The sequence below is a fragment of the Lycium barbarum genome, chromosome 4 (genome assembly GCF_019175385.1).
Source record: "Lycium barbarum isolate Lr01 chromosome 4, ASM1917538v2, whole genome shotgun sequence".
Lineage (NCBI taxonomy): Eukaryota > Viridiplantae > Streptophyta > Magnoliopsida > Solanales > Solanaceae > Lycium > Lycium barbarum.
The window spans coordinates 26,370,215-26,391,944 of record NC_083340.1 but is presented as its reverse complement, the minus strand read 5'-3'; the positions used below and the strand labels follow the sequence as shown (position 1 = coordinate 26,391,944).

Below are 21,730 nucleotides of genomic sequence, written 5' to 3'. Positions count from 1 at the left end.
ACATTTGCATATTGTGTTTACTATAAAACTATCAAGACATTTTTTTGGTTAAATTTTCAAACAATTTTATAACTTTAATCTAGTTAGTTAAGGCACTTGGCATCTGTCTAGACATAATAAAATTAAGTATTTAAAAGTATTTTCTCTCTAACATAATATATATCCAAACTAGATGGTTCAGAGACAATTCAACGTGCTATTATAGTCCGACTTGTATCTATTTTTAATTTACACGATGTTGGGTTCTACCACTAGGATGTATCTAGGCGGGGTGGGGGAGGTTCTCGCTTCACGTGAACCCATGCATATTCCTCTCCTCAGATCATGTATAGTAATTTTATATTTTTCAAAAAAAATTAATATATAGATATGTGCACCCAAACTCAAAGTATCATATAAGGCAATAAGGACCGGGTGCACCTCTCTAAATGATTTTTTTTTTTTTTTTGGTTGAACGAACAGATTGTATTTACCTCCAAACAAAACCAGTCTTTCACTCTTTTGTATAATTTAAGCAAAACAGAACCTTGAGCAGCTATCCCTACTACTCCTACCTTAACTGCTATCTATCATATCCTATGCTTCTTATATATTTAAATTGCTATAAAAATCAAGTATCCAACTCTCCCCTGCCCTACTGCTACCGCCATTCGTGTTGCTATATACTTTAACTCTGCAATCTCTCTAAATGATTATGGGTATCACTTCTCGCATTTTAATTATTAACCATATTCACACATCAACGGCATCTAATTAGAACCTTATGTTCGTTCAAATTTTAGGCAGGTCAAAAGACTACGTGACGAGCACCTTTATTCATGTTATATTTTTATAAAGAACATTTTGGGAGGAGGACATACATCGAACTTCTCACCTTTGATCTTCATTTTTCTGTAGTATGCTGCAGCGACGGATCTAGGATATTCTCTGAGGGAGTTCAAAAAATAAAAATGTTGTGCCCGAGGCTTGAATTTAGAACCTCAAGGCGAATTTTGAAATCCTGAACCACTGAACCAGCCCTACTCTTGTGTTCAGGGTGTTCAAAATCTATATATGTACATACAACATATAAAAATACCTTCTATATACAGTGAAGCAAATAAAATACTCAAAGGAATAATATAAGCACACGTGAAAGACTCAATAATGGCTATATAGAAGAAATTTATCAAACTAAAGAGAGAAGGCAGGAGGTTTTACTTAATAAATCAAAACTCTTGAATCTCACTACAATGAAAATATGTGACATAACATCCCTATTTATAATACTAGAAATCAAAATAGACTAGGACTAGAAAAACCTATTCCAATATGGATTTGATAAATAAATCCTAACTAGACATGAATTACATAAACTAAATCCTAAATAACTTAGGTTTCCCACTCTTGATTTATTTTCTATATACAGTGTAATTTTTTTATCGAAGGTGTTCGAACACCCTTAATGTGCTGTAAATCCGCCCCTGAAGTCTAAGCTGTAAGGCAAAGAGAACCTAACTTGTTAAATAATTTTAAATATAAAAATATAGGAGTATCATTTTTATGAGATTATTATAAAAAATTAGTCTGGTCAAACGGGGATAGCATTATTATCAATATTTCTCTCTTTGCCCCATGATGCGACTCGTGATACAGAGTATACAGACAAGACTGTCCCTAGTAGTTGACATTCATGATTAAGAATGGAAAAATTATTGAGGTCTGGGAACAAAAGATTGAATCTTTGGCTTCCATACGCTGCCTTCATGTTCTCAGATTTTGTGTTGTCTGGTCTCTCTTTCGGAGGTTTCGGTTTTTATTTCTCCCTACTTTTTCTTGTTTTTTGTTGTGCTATATAACGAGGTATGAGTCCACCCCAAACGCCCAACCACCACTGGAGGTGAAAGCCTGGGTAGATGATTTAGCCAAAAAAATAAAATGGAAAAATGGGAATTCAAAGGAACGTATTTTCTTTTCTATGCAACCATATATACTTTCTTTCTTTATTTTCTATTAGGAGTTAATAATTTGCTGTTATCAGAAACTTCCCGTTTGTAATAAGCTGGCTTTGCCGTCATGTTGGCAAATAATTCTCTCTCCCGTATATGGAAATTGTTATTATGAAACTTTATATTAAATTGGTGGATTAAAGAAGGAGAAGAGGTAAAGGAAAATTATTGATCTGGAGAATTTTACCGATATCATTAATTATATGGTAAACCTACATTATATTATTTATTATTTATTATTTGTTATTATAAAATAATTTTTTCTCCTATAATGATTTTTGAAAACTTTAGAAAAAATTATTCAAAGCAACTCATAAGACTATTTATATTATTTTTAAAATATAAATTTTATTTTAAAACTAAAGACGCAAACTTTGAATTCGCACCAAAGTCTAGATGAGTGGTCGCTTGTTTTTAAATGTAAACCATGTTACTCCTTTAGAGTGAGACACAATTAATTGGAAAATTAACACGAAGACAACCTTCAATTAGTAGAGTAGGATTTTAGTACTCCCCAACAACTCGATCATAATGTGTGAATTAAAGTAGCTCTTTTTGTTGACTTTCCTACGTCGGCTATTAAGGACTAATGGGAAGGCCTTTTTATATGGTCTCAAGCACTATCTTGAATTAATTTATGAGGTTGAGTTTATGTCAAGATTTATGTATTTCATTATGGTAATAGAGTTAGACCCATTTAATTTTGATTTACTAATGCTAGACCTCATATTATATTGTCCATGTTTCAATTGGCAAGTTTGAGCATACGAGGGAGCATTGAGTTTTTTATCGCATTAGCTATTAAGTGATGGTTCAGGAGTTAGTTAGACAATCCTCATCTCTTTGAACTAATTTTTTTAGGCTTGAGTTATATACGTCCGAAGTTCATTTTCTTTAACGACTTTTGAAGTGGTTCCGTTTGAACTTTTAATTATTGGAGACAAACTTTAGACATCATTATGCATGCATTATTGTAATGAACACAGTTAAATCTGATTATAATATAGTATTAGCTATATATAAAGATCGTTAAATCATTCCTAGAGATTGCTATTCTTGACACATGGGAACTGTAAACAAATAGTGATATGGACAGTGCTCAGGAGGATACATAGAGGGTTCTTGAATTACTAGTCATGTCAAGACAGTTAAGAGTCTCAATTTTTTTTTTAATTTTTTATAATACAGTCTATATTGGCAGCTATGCAGTAGGTTGATTTGGCTAAGTTTTTGCGACAACTTGAGTGGCTTGATCTCGACACTATGCACCCGTTTTTTTTGCATATAAATACAGCACATTATCTCAGCAGTCAGTCACATAACAATTGAACTGAACCTTCAAATCACACAGCTTCAAAATATTTCAAAGACACAGGTCTTTCTCTTTTTCATTCAGTCATCTCACAATATTCATCATGCATTTCAAACACTTAGGCATTGTTCTGTTAACTATAGCATTGCTTAATTTGATTTGTTCATTTTGAAAATTTACTCAGAATATATTCACCTCCTCAGTATTTACTGAAGAATATATATATATATATGTAAGGTTATGGTAATTCAAACTTTGAATTTTTGGAGCTTGTGAAAATTATATGAAAGCGTAATATAATTTGTGGTGTCAAGACATATTAAAATGGTGTCATATAAGTTGCGACAAAAAAATTTACTACTCCGAGATTATGAATATTTCCAAAAAAAATATAAAGCGCTTACCAAATTTGTGTTTTGTATTATAGGAAATTACTATTTCAGGAAGGAGGTGATATATTTGTGTAATAAAATGGCAAAGAAGGCTTCAATCAACATGGAAATTGGGAATGATGGCGTGGCACTTATCACTATGCTTAATCCACCTGTTAATGCTTTAACTCTCTCAGGTTTTTTTTCTTACTCTGTTTATTTATTTTGAATAAAAATGTTCACATTCAATAGTGTACTATGTAACAGTAATCTTTAGAATCTCTAACTTTTTAAAAAAATCACATTCCTAAAGTAAACAAATTAATTTTCTTCCCTATTCTATCTTTTTCTGAATATATTTAGTATTGAGTTCCTTCTCAATGCCTCAAAGGCCAGCTAAAGTTACACCACTTTTAGGACCCGTTTGCCATAAAAATTACGTATTCACTTTTTTTCGAAATAATTTTTCATTTATTTGAAAATAGTTTGGATATGAAAATTTCAAATCTGACTTGAAATTGTATTTCAAATATGGAAATTCACTTTTCACTTTTAAAATTATATTTTAAATTTGAAAAGGACATTCAAGGAGGGGTAGAGCAAAGAAGGACTTGGGGGGTAAACCCACTCTGCGGGAATTTAAACTGTTATACATGGCTAATTTAAACTGTGGTGGATGTTGAACTCTGTGACTTTTTCGTATGTTTATTTTTTTATATTTTGAATCCTTAATAAATTTTTTGGCTCCGTCGTCACTGCATTCAAGCTAAGTATGAATATTCTTTGCGAAAAGAATAGTCAAATACAACTCCATATTTGGATTCCAAATAAAGTGAAAAATATTTGGATTCTAGTGCCAAACGCCTACTTAGAAAACGGTAATCCAATTCTATTATGGCCTTATGGGACGTTCTCTCGAAAGTTTCAATCTACAAAATTAGTCAAATATATGTGCAACTGTTTTCCATAATTGTTTTTTTTTATTTTCTTTCCAAGTACTCACAATTGGTTTTGTAAACTAATTTATATAAAGTTTAAACAAATTAAATATCAAATCATTTACTAAGCTCGGCAGAGTAATTTTGAGATGATATGGTTTTTCTACCACTCTAAAGTCCATTTTCGCTTTCCCTTTTCTTCTTTTCTTTCATCTTCCCTTATTTTTTTATTAATTATCTTCCTTTATCACTTTGAGGCCTATTATAGAAACTGGAAATGTTATTAACTTATTAATACTGTTTACTGTGATTATGTCTTTTTTTTTTTTTAGCAATTGAGGAGTTGAAGAGATGCTATCAAGAGGCTATTGATAGCGATAATGTAAAGGCCATTGTTCTTTCTGGTAAGTTTTCGATAAAGAATTACTCCTATATCTCTTTTGATTGAAAAAATAAATATGCGATGTTGAGCTACCGTTGAATATACATTAGTACCATTTAGACTTGATTCAAACTAGTGACAGTCGAGGGTCATATTTATAATGTTAATTGTTCAAAGTATATATACATTTTCAACATGTATTTATTCCTGACCTAAAGCTAGCCGTAGGGACCTTTTAGTTTAATTTAACGGAAAAGATTCAAATATACCCTTGAACTATTGAAAAAGGGCGAATATATCTCTCGTTATACTTTAAGGTCAAATATACCTCTACCGTCATACTTTGGATCATTTTAATGGAGTTATTGACCTATTTTAATTATTTTCAAATTAATGAGGTAAGCTTCATCAATGACTCCGCCGTCCTCACCTTCTGCCTCCGTCGCCGGCACTAATCAAAAACATATTCACCACCAGCACGCCACCCTCCTCTGCCGCCACCGTCCGCCACCTCAAGAAAAGAAACTCAATTTTGTTCGAGAAGTAAAAAAAGACTGGTCCTTCTAGTGCTGTTCAGTTACGGTAAGGGACCTTACTAACTAAATGGAATATGACAAAAACAGAGAGCACTGTGAAGTGCAATTGAGAATTCTACCCAACATTCCTTGTGGAATATAACCCCCACAGGTAAGGCTGGGTAAAGAAATCCAGAAACTAACTGTAAGTAAAAACCCGTGACCGGAATTCCTATAATTTGAGCTGCTTATGAAACATAGAATAAGTAACTTCCAATTGTGCATTCCTTCTTGAACAAAATTGAGTTTTTTTTCTTGAGGTGGTGGCGGAGGAGGGTGGCGTGGCGAATATGTTTTTGACTTGCGCCTGCAGAAGGTGGCGATGGCGATGGCGGAAGGTGGCGACGGCGGAAGGTGGAGCTTGCCTCAATATTTAATTAATTTGAAAATAGTTAAAATAGGTCAATAATATGATGACACGTGTCTTCCATTAAAATGAAGGTTATATTTATAGTCAAAGTATAATGGTAGAAATATATTTGGGCTCGAAGTATATTTAAGCTCAAAGTATAACGAGAGATACATTTAGCTCTTTTTCAATAATTCAAGGGTATATTTGGCCCTTTTCAGTTGATTTAATTGTAAAAGTGGCAAGTCTTGAGCTACTCTTCCAACCAGAGGTGGCAAATGAAATGTGCGGTTGGGTCAAGCTTGGACAGGCTAAAATGGGTCAAACTAATAAACGGGTCATCACCCAATCCACCAAAAATTTGTTTGGGTCGAGATAATCAAATAACAGGTCATAACCCCACTTGCTCAAAATGCCAAATTTCCAATTCTGAATTTATATATTTGGGTTTGTATTGTACGAGTACACTATTTTGACCCGATTGGACATAATAATTTCATGGGTCATTTTGGTTCTAACCCATTGGATCAAGTCAACAAATGTGTCATGAAATCACTGTTTTAAACTTTTGCAGGTTCTGCCGCACAATATTTGTCACTTTCCGTTTTCTAATAGTCAAACTCAGTGGTCCCTTAAGGGACTTCAAGTTTAAAAAAAGAGTCAAATATGGTGCACTTTAACTAATACTTCACATATGGAATGGAAAATCACTATTTAGAGTAATCCTTTTGTTCTCTTGAGTATCTACAAATTCTTCAGGATATGGATTTATATAATCTGATATAAATAGGAGAATTGTTTAAAGTTAATGCCAATAAGCAAAAGCGTGCAACAGATTAGGGTAAAGGATTAGCTTCTTTTTTTTTTAAAAAAAAAAAAACAATTCCAACTCAAAGGTGCAATTAAAATCATTTGGTAGAACTCTTAGGGGTCGTTTGGGTGGAAACAAGTTGGTAACTTATTCAAGGATTAGTTATTTCACCCTCCTCCCACATGGATAAAATAACACTACCATTTAGGGTAATTAATCCCGCGATTTTATCCCAACCAAATATGAAATAAACTTTATCTCAAATATAATCCCGGAATTATTTATCATTGTCCCTCGTATCAAATTTGTTCATCATAGCTTCTATTGTTATTTAGGACCTGCTAATGTCAAGTCTTTTCTTGGCTTTGTGCTAAACTAACACTTCCATTTTAATATGTTTGTCGTATCGTGTATTGATAGGTGCGGATGGTAGATTTTGTGGTGGTTTGGACATCAGTGTTGTGGAGAATGTTCATAAGCATGGTAAATTTTAGTCTCCCTTATTGGATCAACTAGTGTCCCAAGTGTCGTCTAACTAGTTATTCCTTCAAAAATTCCAGGAGACATATCACTTTTACCAGATGCATCAGTTGGACTAGTGGTTAGCAAAATCGAAAGTATGTCGATAATTTTTTTTTTGTTCTTTGCCAATAATTTCTTAGTACAGTTTGATTATCTAACCAAAACTTTGGTGATCATATATAGATGGGAAGAAGCCTTCTGTTGCTGCAATTCAAGGATTTGCCCTTGGAGGTGGCTTGGAGTTGGCTATGGTTTGTTTTGTCTGCTCAAGTTTTTTCATTTAATGTAGCCCTTATACTTCATTGTTCTCAAAATTTCATATAATTGTTTTCTTCTATTTAAATTGTGTAGGGGTGCAGTGCTCGAATTGCCACACCAAAATCTGATCTTGGTTTACCTGAGCTGAGGCTTGGAGTTATTCCTGGATGTGGAGGTACCCAAAGGCTTCCAAGGTTAGTTGGGACCTCAACGGCTGTTGACATGTTGATGGTAAGTATCATTCTTGAAACATACACTATGTAGTCAGTCTTTGTAGTATAGATGGTAGCATAAAGAGGCTGATGCTTTGTCTAAATATTGAACAGTCATCCAAGACCATAACTTCTGAACAAGGAAAGGAGTTGGGTCTTATTGATGCAATTGTCTCTTCTGAAGAGCTTTTGACAGTTGCTCGGTGTTGGGCACTCGACATTGTTGAAGGCCGCCAGCCAAATTGCAATTCTCTTCAAAAGACAGATAAACTTGGACCTCAGGATGAATCACTCGAGCTACTGAAAAGTGCTAAACAACGTTACGCAGTGCCTCATTACAGAGCCTGTCTTGATGTGATCGAAGAAGGCATCATATCTGGAGGATATTCTGGTGTTCTTAAGGTGAACACTCATATGACTTAAAAGTGCATTATATGTTTTGCTTCGATATATTAATGACTACTTCTGGAATAACTTGTCTATTGATATCTTGGTTCCCCGAGTCTTTCAGTGAGGACTTGGCAACAATTATTGCCTGTAGTTGCTTCTATGATTTATTACTAGAGATTGTTTGGTTTCTGCTTATAATCTGTGTATAACTGATTGCAGGAGGATAAAGTATTTAAAGAGCTAGTGCTGTCAAATACTGCAAAAGGTCTTCTTCATGTATTTCTGGCTGAACGTGCAACATCAAAGGTCAGCTTGTGATAGATATTAGGCTATAGATGCTGCTTTTTTCACTGTCTAATTAAGAATGGACCAAAAATTAGAACTGTTTCTATACCTGGATTTGTTTTGGATACATTTTATGCATGAAAAAGCATATAGAATTTCTTCATGCCAAGCAGTATATTGTACCTGACGTCATGCTTAACAATCGCACTCTATGCAGGAGTATCTTGGTATTTTATGTATTCTTAGGCCAACTTCTAGGGCTTAAATGTAGTCTAACAAAGTGATAATACAATTTACAGGTACCAGGTGTTACTGATACTGGGCTTAAGCCTCGGAGAATAGAAAAAGTTGCTGTTGTTGGTGGTGGTTTAATGGGATCTGGCATTGCTACAGCTCTCATTATGAGCAACATCAGTGTCGTACTTAAAGAAATTAACCATGAATATCTATTGAAAGCGGTGAAATCGGTAGAAGGTTAGTACGACATCTTGAATATCTTTGTGTAATTTAATGTTCCACAAGTTTTGATATATTGGATAAGGAGGAAAATAAAGAGAGTAGCAGGACAGAAAAGCAATATTTGAATGTCAGAGCATACTTCTGATATATTGTTGTGCTATTTGTGTTCCAGCAAATCTACAAGGCTTTGTAACAAGAGGAAAGCTGAATCAGGATAAGATGAAAAGGACTTTGTCTCTTCTTAAAGGCACTTTAGACTATGAGGACTTAAAAGATGTCGACATGGTTATTGAGGTAATCCATTGACAATCTCTTCCCTTCTTCCTCTTAGTTTTCATGCTATTTTCTTGATCTGTTTTTCCATACTATTGATGACTCTAAGGAAGCTTTATAACATCCCCTTTTTTTCTTTGATAAGATAAGGAAGCTTTGTAACATCCTTTGTCCATAATTTTACTACACCCAGATACTATCCTACCCTTAGTTGAATAGAAAATGTCCAATATTTGAAGGATTGAAGAACACTATTCTAAATAGGCTTGCCCATTTCAAATTAGATTTCAACTGAGTCTTCCTTTTCAGAAATTTTAGAGCTTTTTGGTGTAGTATGTCAACTCTGATGTCGTTAATTCTCTAATTTTCATATTGAATTTTTTTTCACCTCTCCTTGTGGATGATACATATTAAACGTATTTCCATTGTTCTGATGAAATTTACCTCACTCTATCTCAGGCTGTTAATGAAAATGTGGCGCTGAAACAATCAATATTTGAAGATATTGAGAAAAATTGTACTTCAGAGTGCATTTTTGCATCAAACACATCTACAATTAGTCTTGATGTGATTGGGAAAAGAACAAGTAGTCAAGATCGGATTTTGGGGATACATTTATTCAGGTGAGGTTCAATTTCATACTGAGTTGTGAAGAGAATGAACTTGGCTATATATGTTAAATCAGGTGTATCACAAACAATATATTTTGTATAAGAGAATATTAACTTGAAAGCTGGAAAGCAGATTTAAGAGAAATTACTATAAGAAGGTTTAACCAGCATGCCTATCAGAATGTTTTTCTTCACAAACGGTAGATGTTTTACGAGCATATTAATTTGAAGCCTAATATTAGTTTCAAGGTGAATTTTTAAGTAATATTATAAGAATGTTTAACTAGCAATTTGATCAGAATGTTTTTTGCTTAACTTTTAGCTAAAACTAGAGAAGGGAAGACGGTCTGGTTTCACTGTCATTTAACAAATCACTGCAAGAGCCTGATAAGTGCATTCTTAACTTGATTAATCTGTCTTCTCACTAAAGCAACAAGAAGATAGTTTTGATTGTTTGGAGAGGAGAAAATGATAAAAATGTTTCCTTATTTGAGATTATATACTAATACTGTTTCATGAATTGTTCTATTCCCTAATTCTAATTTTCATGGTTTTATTTTTTCTTTATTTTTCTCGGTGAAGTCCGGCACATTTGATGCCTCTGGTGGAAATCGTGAGGACGGAAAGTACTTCTCCACAAGTAATTGTTGATGTGATAAAATTTACTAAGATTTTGAAGAAAGTCCCCATCATAGTGAAAAATTGTACTGGTTTTGCTGTCAACCGGAGCTTCTTCCCTTACATGCAAGGACCAGACTTGTTGGCAAATTTAGGTGTTGATATCTTCAGAATTGACCGGGTGATCACTGAGTTTGGCATGCGGCTTGGTCCTTTTCAGTAAGTTTTTCTCTAGAGTGAAACTTGTTCATCTTGGCATGTGAAGACATGAGCATACAGTATATACCAAGTCTGTTCATATTAACACTTTGGTATATTATGATGTGCAGGCTTCAGGATCTTACTGGCTATGGTATATTTTTGGCTGGTGTAAAAGAGTTTGTTGCTGCTTTTCCAGACCGCGCTTTTCAGTCGCCCTTGGTTCAATTAATGGTAGACAATGGACGGGAAGGTACTGAAGACATTTCTATTTCCCACTTAACTACTGACTTGAAAATATTGCCCCAATTCAAAATTAAACGAAACAAAATTTTAAACGGGATGGAAGTTTCAATTTAAGAAGTTAATGACCTTTACAAGAAGAATAATGATAGTACAATTCCAAGAGTCTACTATTCAGTGTTTTGGTTCTATTTTCATGATTTGTCAGTCAAAGTGGTCTGGTTTTCTAAATGAATGCTTACATCGTAGGTAAGAAGAATGGTAAAGGATATTACACGTACAATAAAGGAAGCAAGCCAGAAGCTGATAATTCAGTGATGCAAATTGTTGAGAAGTCCATGCGACTTGCCAATATTGCTCCTGGTGGAAAGGTTTGTTACAGCTGAATCCCTGTAATCTGAATTCTTGCGATTGTCCCTATCAAACATTCACACGTAACTACAGCCAATACTATATTGTGCATGTTTGATTGATACAAGTCCTAAGATGATTTTGTTGTGTGTGATTCGGCAGCCAATATCTTTGACGGATGAAGAAATTCTAGAAATGATATTCTTTCCGGTGGTGAATGAGGCTTGTAGAGTTATTGAGGAAGGAATAGTTGTCAGAGCATCTGATATTGATATTGCATCTGTCCATGGGTTTAAATTTCCCTCAGAAACGTAAGCAGCAAGCAAAAATTAGTCCACCTTAAGACGTTCTTCAATTAACCATTCTTACATTTACTTCTACAGTATGCTAACATACAAATAACCAGTTAATTCCTTGAATGACATCCCTATGTGGATAATTATCGTCTATTCTAGACTAGCTATAATTTATCGTCTATTCTAGACTAGCTATTGGAACATATTGTAATTACTGTAAGACTATACTTTGTGCAGTGGAGGTGTCATGTTTTGGGCTGATTCCATTGGATCTGAGTACATATACTCGAAGCTAAAAGGTTGGTATGAGGCCTATGGTGATTTCTTTAAGCCATCAACATTCTTGGAGCAGAGAGCCGCAAAGGGTTTGCCCTTGGTAAGTATACTCTTACTCTAACCATTCTTACAATTTTCTCTATCCTTCTCATTTGTTCAATTCATTAATCGACGTCCTTCATGATGTATCGTAGGGAGGATCGTGTTGACCTAACCTCCAGCTTATCGTGACCGAATCCATGCAGAAGAAGCAGGAATGCAAGCATGCTGAATCTGCCCTCGAAACTAAGGCTGGAGAGTTAGCTAATTACTTTTAGTAGGAAGTTCTATTAATTACAACTAGTTAGTTAATTATTCTTGGTCCGTTTAGTTTTTGTATTTATTTCCCTCAAGTGGGTTGATGGCAGTTGTAACAGAAGCCAAACAGCTGGATGGTTCCAGTTTTGGCTCTACAAACCAGTGTAATCCTCTGAGGCAATTGATCGTCTTAAGTTGATGAAAGTGTTCTTCTAGAAACTATTGTCTTATACCAAATGAAAACAAGAATGATTTCCACCATTTAAGTTTATCACTTGAAGAAGTGACCCAAGTTAAGCATCTGAGGTTATTGAAATTATGAGTGACCCAACTTTTATCTCTTCCCCTTTCGTTCATACGGGTGAACTTGTGACTTATCAAGTCATGAAATTTGCAGTACAGTTTAAAGTGAAGAAACGTAGTATGAAAATGTACAAGTCGAGTTTTTGAGGTAACAATGCCTCTCCATCCAACTTGGAAGTTTGTGGGGAGTTTTATAGTCATGTCTTTCAAACCAACCAACTTCAAAGGTTTTCAGTCAAAACGTCAAAATATGTTGGGTCGTTGTTGTTCAATCGCTTGGGGATTCCTCAAGGACTTGGATAACGAACCGATATCTATCTGTGAACCACTTGGGACTGAAGAATAACGGAAGTGGATAGTGTTGTTGTTGTAGAGATAATATCTCAAATGGTCATTCAATTATGGGTGTTTCACTCAAAAAGTCACTTAGCTTTGTTTTCTAACCAGAAAATCACTCAACTATACGTGTTTCACTCAGAAAGTCACTCAACTTTGTTCTTTAATCAGAAAGTCATTCAACTATGAGTGTTTCACTCAGAAAGTCACTCAGCTATGAGTGTTTCACTCAGAAAGTCACTCAACTTTATTTTTTAACCAGAAAGTCACTCAAATATTGGTGTTTCACATACAAAGTCACTCAACCTATTTAAGTGATTTTTTAATTACATTTTGCTGATTTTTATTTAAAGCTAAAATTGTAAGAAATAAACAAATACTCATTTTAACCATTTTATTGACCCGCCCACCTGACCTGACCCACTAAAATATATTGACCAATACCTTTTCAAATGATATCGTAAGTGGAAGAGCTATATACGTATCAAGGCTCCTCGTCTTCTTTTGCCAACTTAAGTAGTTTGTTCCACATGCTCATCCTATTGGTTCCTTCATCTTCTATTCTGGCATTACTCTTTATCTGCAAGATCTAACTAACTTATTGTTATATCAAGAGGGAAGGATGTAAAGGGATTAAAAGGACTTAAAGGCTCAAATCAAATCGCATCCGTCTGAAATCTCAACATAGGATGTAAAGGTAACATCATTTGTAGGATGATTTAGGAGGGAATGAGGGTAAAATAAAAGGTTTTGGTCAAATATTTTTAGTGGGTCGGGTCAATAAACTGGTTAAAATGGGTATTGTTCTTACAATTTTAGCTTTAACTAAAAATCAACAAAATGTAATTAAAAAACTTAAATAGGTTGAGTGACTTTGTATGTGAAACACTAATAATTGCAGGTCTCGAGCTAGCCCGGGGACTGGGAGCGGAAGTCATTGAGGCAAAATGCGACTCCCTTCTGGTGGTAAATTAAGTGCACAGAGTGTTCAAAGCCAAAGAGGAGCGTATGCTGAAGTACCTGGAGAAGGTTTTAAGGTTGCTAGCTCGGTTTCATGAATGGAAAGTGGTGCACGTTCCCTGAGAAGAGAATGTTGAAGCTGATGCATTGGTCAATTTAGGCTCGTCCACGGAGTCAACGGCCCAAGCGAAAAGGAGATGTCCTTTTCTAAGCACCGAGACATAAGGGCCCTCTCTTATAATGATTAAAACTTCTTACAAATAAGATTAAGTTTGGAAAAGCTTAAGAGCTGTTCCGCAAAATAGTACCAAGTACGATTCAGACGAATATTACTCCGATGAGACAATCGAAGTTGTCATAGCTGAACCTTCCAGGGGACTAAAATCGGAGGAGCACGCAGGTGCACCCGAAGGCTCAGGGGCAAAAAACAATAGATGTACCTGGTCTTTGGTGCCCTAGGAACTGCGATTATACAATTCTCGTCCTTTGAATGACTAACGTAAATGCGAGAAGTAAAGCATAAATCAAAGTCAAATCTGCAGAACAAAGGATCATCAATTAAAAGGTCACTCCAGGTTCATAGGGCCCGGGATCAAAAGATAATTACAAAGCCTGCGAGCCAACATATCCGATTCTATGGTCCATCAAGGCTTTTTAAACAAGAAAGTTCAAAAAATGAACAGCTACAGGAGTTAAAATCTTATAGTTATAGGGCTGAAAATGGAAGCTGAGGAGACCCAGAAGCACCCAAAGACATTGCAGAGGGATCGGAATTCACTTTCAAGGGGAGAGTTTGGCTTGCAGCCGACACATTCTTTTCATTGTCCTCTTCATCAACGAAGGCATCATCTTCATTTCCCTCGTCCTGGTTACCTTCTTCTGGGGACTCCACTGACCTCTGCTCCGACAGGCGAGCCTTCTCGATCTCAGCTCCGATGTCACCAATTCGCCCGTCCCTTACAGGTTCGAGGGTTTACCTTCTCATTTGATAGGAGATCCAGATCAGGGCAAGCTTGCGGTTGTCAACAACAGACTGGAATTTAGCCTTGTCCATGTTGCAGCTAGGGTTAGTTCAGCGTTTTCGCTCCGAAGCGCCGTTATGGATACCGAAAGTTTCAGGTTGTCATCCCGGTGCTCAAGAATCTGAGCCTTGACCACATCCAGTTGCTCTTTCAGTTTTTCATTCTCATTACGGACAGCGGCAAGCTCGGCGTTCTTAGCCTCAGAAACCCCCTCCAGGGAACGCACATCAACTTCCAGTGTAGACACCCGGGTCATCAGCTCAGAAACAATATCGATGGCCATGCTCCACCTTTTCTTCCAGTCTCCAGCCTTGTCTTACAGAATGGTGGCTTGCTCACGGAAGGCTCTTTTATCCTCTTCAATCTGTCAAAGTTGGGTCTCCAATTCTGTTACCCGAGCTAATTTCGACTCGGCAGCCAGCATTTTCTCCACAGTTGAGTCACTTTCCTGGGCAAGGGCGGCCTTCTCCCCGATCATCCTATACAAACCCTCATTACAGAGAAAGCCAGCCTGCATCATGTTATAAGTTATGGGTTACGGTCTTAGTGAGCAAATTTTATTGAAAGAACCCTTTTATGGAATTTTTATTACCCGGGCGACGGCTTGATTGCCAGCATTTATCAGGCATTCGAACGAGACTTCCCTTGTCTTCATTCGTTCTTTCTCCCAACGAATGAAAGGCTTCGAGCACTTTTCAACTACTACAAGTCTTCAAATAAAAAAGAACTTCGAGCACTTTTCAATCACTAAAATGACAATCCAAACTTTTGCGTATACTTGAAGTATTGAACCTACCTTATTGATTGTACAAATATAAGTAGGGTTCTATATAAAATATTGAAGTTCCGGAATCTCAAAGCACGATTAATGTACGGCTAAACTACGTAAAAAAATGTGAAAATAGAATAAGTGGCTGTTTTGGGAAAATGGTGGACTCCTATAGCGCAGTAAAATACTGCGCTATAGAGGAGAGACAATTTGGTTTAGCGCATTATTTTACTGCGCTAAAGCACTACGTTAAGTGCTTTAGCACAGTAAAATACTGCGCTAAAGGTACTTATGTCACCGTTTTTTTTGTTGGATATTTTGGTTCAAAAGGTTTTTTTGGGTCATTTTGGTTCCGGACTCTTCTAAAAATAAAATTAAAAAAAATTAAAAAAGAAAGAAAGGATTCTTTTTTCTTGAACATGTCTTATGTGGCACTACTTTTCACCCTTGATGACAACTTTATTGATGTGGACAAAAAAAAAAAAAAATTAACCAAAGTTTGCGGGAGGGAATCCTACCAAACCCCCCAGTATTGATATCATTTTTTTGTTTAATTTCAAACTAGCAATGATTAAGAGAATGACGGTGGAACCTTAGATTATTTTAAAAATGCAAGGTAACAAAATTATGATGAGCTACTAATAGTCCTTGTCTTTTTTTCTTTTTAATTTCTTTCCAACGAGAAAGATAAAAAAATAAAATAAAAAATAAACGACCTGAGAATGATCAAACCTGATTGCATCTTGAGTGACAAATATAATCTACTTTTATTTCTACTAACTGGGTAAAATTAACATATATTTAACCTTTATAAAACACAGTCCGGGTAAAAGATATATCCTTCAAAGAATCGATGTTGTTTTCTTTCTAAATTCGCTCCGATAATGCAAAAGTAATAATAAATGCTCCGTTTAATCTATCATTTCCCTTAATAATAATAAGAAGAAAGGAAATTAGAACACTAATGGGTCGTTTGGTAGCTGTTTAGAGTTATGTAGGTATTAGTAATGCATGAATTTATTATGAGAGAATCTACGTATTATTTTATGCATGTTTAGTTATTCATGTAATATGCGGGTTTCTAAATTATAAACCAAACACGATATTAATTTTATACATGAATAACTCACCTTTCAACCAACTACCAAACGATCCTAAAATTATAAGAGAGGATAATTACGATACACGAAACTTCAAGGAAATATTACCAAGCTATCGTATTGTGCAATAAAAAAGTGGCCACGAGGGACATATGATAGAGGGAGTCCGCAACTTAAATGACTTAAAAAGTGGGATTTGGAACCAAAATAATCCACACAAAAAAAAAGTTACCAAACTATCTTTTGCGCACTAATTTAGTAAGCAATAGGACTAAACTGCACTTTTACAGTTAAATCCTATTGCACATTATATTTTTTTTGTACAACTTTAAAGTTCTCAAATTCACGTTTTTTTCATACTTTGACCAAAGATTAGTCATGTTTCAAAAATCTTAAATATCAATATTTTATATAGAACTTGATATCTTTTTTTGCGGACAATAATGTCGGCCCATTACATCAAGTATACCTAAACGTTTGGATCATCCTTTTAGGGGTTGTAAAGTGCCCCGAAGTAAGTTTTGTTTGTTTGAATCTTGTTATCTTTAGGTTTAAGTGTTTTATTTTATAAGGTTTTGATTTAAGTATTTTATTATTTAGTCAAGGCATTACTTTATTTCGAATGTACAAATAAAAATATTATATTAAAAAATAATTCATCCAATATGAGAGGTTCAAAATAATTCATTACAATAACAAAATAATACATCATTCTTTACAATAACAAAATATTTAAAATAATACTTCAAACGCTCTTCCGCTACGAGAGGTTCTCCCACTACGAGACGTACTTGCACCACCACGACCTTGTAGGCTACACAAACGCTTATCATGGGCAAACTCCTTACATGTAGAGCACCTGCGAGAGTATGTCCTATCATTGACATCCATTTGATTGTGAATCCGACTTCGTGCGTTAACGCCCAATTTACGGATGTACTCCTTGTTAGCAACTATTGAAAATGGCTCGTTTGGCCAATAAGCTTGATCACCAAGTGGGTAGAAGTGGCCGGCATATGCTTTAAGGTAACTTTTGACGTTGTATTCCGATGCCACATAACTTGATACCGTTTTTCCCATTGCCTCAAAACACTTGACGACATGAGAACACGACATGTGGTATGTTTGCCACTTACCACAACTACACGTTCTCATGACCTCATAAACGGTATGTAAGTTCCTCCCCGACCTTCGTAATAACCTGTCCTGACTTCATACACACGTTTAGGATGATTATACTCGGTCATCTTGTGCAGCTCACATTTTTTCCTATTATGTTCCATCATTTTTTTAGGTTTTGGCATCCATCTCCCACCCTATGATAATATGGCTTTGGCATGATTTGTTCTAGTCATAAACCGCTCAAAAACTTGCATGAAAATCATTCTCACCATTGCAGTAACGGGCAGTCCCCGAGCAGATTTTAGCAAACCATTGAATGACTCTGAGCTGTTTGTTGTAAGCATCCCCCATCTCCTGCCTTCATCAACATGTAATGTCCATTTTTCAACTTCGGTTGTCTTTAACCAATCATCACTGCCTTGATCATCTCCATCCTTACAAGCCATTTTTTTTTTATGCTCCATCGCAGCCACCCACATCAATTTGTTTCATGTGCTGTTTCCAAACTTCGCTTGAAAAATTGCTTTTATGTGCCTTAAACAATAGCGATGGTAAGCAAAGGGAGGCTGCCGCCCCTCAAAAGTAGACATATTGTGCAATATTCCTTGATGTTGATCAGATAGAAAGCATATGCCCATACGATCCTTAATAATAGACCGCCTCAAATGTGTCAAAAATATCCCCCATGTCTCGTTGCTCTCGTTAGCGGCAATTGCGAAAGCAAGAGGGAATATCGACCCATTGGCATCCATTACTACTGCAATCAATAGCGTGATGTCGTATCCACCATATACATGTGTGCCATCTATGGATATGACAGGCCGGCAGTGAGAAAAACCATCAATACATGGTTTGAATGTCCAAAACACAAAATTGAAAATATTACCGTGCAGAAGCCTCCACTCTACAACAGTACCTGCATTGAATTTTTGTAGAGCTGTCATATGCCTCCGCAACGTCTGGAAAGATCCCTCCCAATTTCCATAAATCATCTTAAAAGCATGCCTACGCCCGAGGTATCCCTTTCTGTTGCTTATCGTTTTATGATATATTGTCTTAACGTTTCTAATGCAATCTTTGATGGGGATCCTGCACAAATTTAAACAAACAACATTTAGCAATGATAATTTAATTGATGTAAGAATTATAATGAACTAGGTCGAATAGGTTACCTTGGGGTTTTGGCAACGTCTTTAAGTAACACATGAGCAATCATATTTGTATCTAAATTAAAATAATCTGCTCGATTCTCTCCCATATCACAAGTGTGACGTTGGCGGAAATTTGTGATAACCCACATACCATCAGGCTTAACAATTTCCCGAAGCATCCATTGACAGCCTTGATACTGTCGTCTACAAACTAGTCTCCATATCTTCCTGGTTGAATCATCAACCCTATACTCCCTCATTCCCTTGTAACTATAAATTTTGACTGCCCTTTGCAATGACTTTTTGGATTCAAACATCATGCCCTTTTCAAGGTAGCAATCATCATTTATAAGATCGGCCAGTTCTTTCCAGATTTTTTGGCGACTTTGATCATCTTCTCTGGTGAAGACAAAAACATCAACACGATCTTGAAGATTGTCAAGCTATGAAATATGGTCAGAATGTCACTGCATTGGGCTTTCGGGAATTGGGTTTTCCATCATTGGACTTTGCATCACTTCTATTAAATGTGCTTGTTGCATATCAGATTGAACATCGACCTCTTCGTCATCATCATCATCATCGGTTACTTCTGCATTATTCGGTAATTCTTCGCTATCACTCGATGATGTCTCACAACAATTTGGATAATCATCACCATCTATTAAAGGGCTCTTCCTACACGAAAAGTAACATATTTTAAATACCAACATCAAATATATATGGATTATTTAATATCAAGGTAATGAACCTACCGATATTGATCAATATTGTCATGGTTTGGAGAAAGATCAACTCCACCGAACTGAGAAGATTGCCCAAAATCAACATTTGGTACTACTAGCGAGTTTTGTGAATAATTTTCACTACAGAGACAGTTCAAGTATTGTAAATACTAAACATCAAAACAATTATACTATTTAATTAATAAAAAGTATACCTACCGATAATAATCAGCTGCATCGAACTGAGAGGATTGCCCAATATTACTCATATCAGGTGTATAACCTATAACCCCTACAAAGATACAAAAAATGGATATTTACCAATAAATAAAATAAACACGTGCTACTACACAAAATAATAATTTAAAAATGGATATTTACCAATTTTCACTGCGTTTGAATAAACTGTTGGCTTAGAGTTTCCAGCGGTACTTGACCACTCAAAATTTCTCCATAAGAACTAAAGTCCCCATAAGTGTTACCATAAGTAGGCTGGACTTGAGGGACTTCTTGAGGTATCTTTTCAATATACATTTCAAGAACATTAATGACGACTAAATCCCTATATTCTTCCGGTGCCCTCAGATAATCCCTCAAAGAGTCATCATCATTGATATTCCACACACCATAAAGCACTAAACCTTGTAAAACGGTGTATGGATATCTGCCTATTACAGACAATCCATACTGAGTGGGATTAGGTTTCATTTTTTTGTGTATGTAATTGACTAATGTTTCGTAATTCAAGGTTGTTGGAAACTTTACATGGGCTTGTGGTTTGATACTATAATGAACGGTATTATTGTCATCAAGTATATTTCCATTCCAAAATAAAGAAACCTTAATAGTTGAAGGAGGAGAAGACATTTTTTCTCTGAAGTTTGGTTTTTTTCAAGAACTTAAAAGACTTAAACTTATGAAATGGATGAATTTTTACCTCATCCAACATTCATATTAAATAGAAAAAACTTGAGCGCAAAATTGAACATTTAAAAAACGTGGGATTAAGCCCTATTGCGCAGGAAAACACTGCGAAATAGGGGTAAATCCTTTTGCGCATGAAAACACTGCGCAATAGGATAATATTCCTAAAATAATGTTGCATTGTGTTGTCAGATCGAGCATGGTGTGTCATAAGAGGTGGTCAAATTATGCAACATTGTGTTGTCAAATCAAGCATAGTGTGTCATAAAAAGCGGTCAAATTATACAACATTGTGTGGTCAAATCAAGCATAATGTGTCATAAAAAGCGGTCAAATAATGCAACATTGTGTTGTCAGATAGAGCATGTCATTCTAAAACTCATATTTAAATATTTAAATATTGTGCAATATAAGTGTGTCATAAAAAGCGGTCAAATAATGCAGCATAGTGTTGTCAAATCAAGCATGTCATTCTGAAAACTCATATTTTGCGCATTTAAATGTTGCGCAATATAAGTTAGTGTCATATAAAGCGGTCAAATAATGCAGCATAGCGTTGTCAAATCAAGCATGTCATTCTAAAACTCATATTTTGCGCATTTAAATGTTGCGCAATATAAGTTTTTCATAAAAAGGGATCAAATAATGCAGCATAGTATTGTCAAATCAAGCATGTCATTCCGACAACTCATATTTTGCGCGCTTAAATGTTGCTCAATATAAGTTAGTGTCATATAAAGCAGCATTGCGTTGTCAAATCAAACATAGTGTTGTCAAATCAAGGAGTAGCATATAACATGATTGACGAACAACTAGCATTCACATTAAAACGAGTTATCATGTCATTCTATACCCAATTTGCTGATAGTGGTTCTATTACATGTTTTACCCAACAGACATATTCAAAGCAGTGAGTAGGACATGGGAACTAGATGATGATTTTAAATACTCAAATAACCCGAACAACAGATTCAATCGAGAATACAATAATACAATGAGAGAGAAGTGGTATTAGCGTGTCAGGGAGGCTACAACACTGAAACAAAAGTTAAGGTCATTAGGGCTTAAACGCCCAAAAAAATGTGCTATGTCAATGCCTCTTGGCACTCCACAAGAGTTGAATTTTGCTCTTAACCGTTTTCGCGAAGAGAACAATCAGATGAAAATACGTTGCCTAAGGGTAGGATATGGTCCACATGGTTACGTAAGATTCAGATCCAAGTGGGATTCGGACTGTGATACGTCCGATGAAGATCAATATTTTTTTTATAATAAAGTAAGTAGGTAGGGTCATAATAACAAC

The 21,730-nt window shown here is 35.5% G+C and overlaps 1 protein-coding gene and 1 long non-coding RNA gene across 2 annotated transcripts; one reads left to right on the top strand and one right to left on the bottom strand.

Annotated features, from left to right (window-relative positions):
• The first annotated feature begins 3,208 nt into the window (after nt 1-3,208).
• On the top strand, nt 3,209-12,219 carry LOC132635645 (peroxisomal fatty acid beta-oxidation multifunctional protein AIM1-like). The gene is made up of 18 exons (XM_060352121.1): nt 3,209-3,363; nt 3,728-3,868; nt 4,942-5,013; nt 7,147-7,209; nt 7,287-7,343; nt 7,432-7,499; nt 7,600-7,737; nt 7,833-8,120; nt 8,328-8,414; nt 8,693-8,867; nt 9,025-9,146; nt 9,585-9,748; nt 10,319-10,573; nt 10,684-10,805; nt 11,045-11,166; nt 11,309-11,457; nt 11,680-11,818; nt 11,913-12,219. Exons 2-18 carry the CDS (start codon nt 3,772-3,774, stop codon nt 11,925-11,927), a joined length of 2,133 nt encoding a protein of 710 aa, XP_060208104.1. The 5' UTR covers nt 3,209-3,363; nt 3,728-3,771; the 3' UTR covers nt 11,928-12,219.
• Nucleotides 12,220-14,151: 1,932 nt separating this feature from the next.
• LOC132635646 (uncharacterized) lies at nt 14,152-15,336 on the bottom strand. The gene is made up of 2 exons (XR_009580644.1): nt 15,229-15,336; nt 14,152-15,147 (listed from the first exon to the last, which is right to left on the bottom strand). It is a non-coding gene; the product is annotated as an uncharacterized LOC132635646 (long non-coding RNA).
• Between the last annotated feature and the right edge of the window lie 6,394 nt (nt 15,337-21,730).

Bases quoted from the DNA above. Each gene is read 5' to 3' on its own strand.
- LOC132635645 (XM_060352121.1), top strand. From the start codon at position 3,772: ATGGCAAAGAAGGCTTCAATCAACATGGAAATTGGGAATGATGGCGTG. The intron at 7,500-7,599 runs GTTTGTTTTGTC...TAAATTGTGTAG, and splicing joins GTGGCTTGGAGTTGGCTATG to GGGTGCAGTGCTCGAATTGC. The intron at 7,738-7,832 runs GTAAGTATCATT...AATATTGAACAG, and splicing joins CGGCTGTTGACATGTTGATG to TCATCCAAGACCATAACTTC.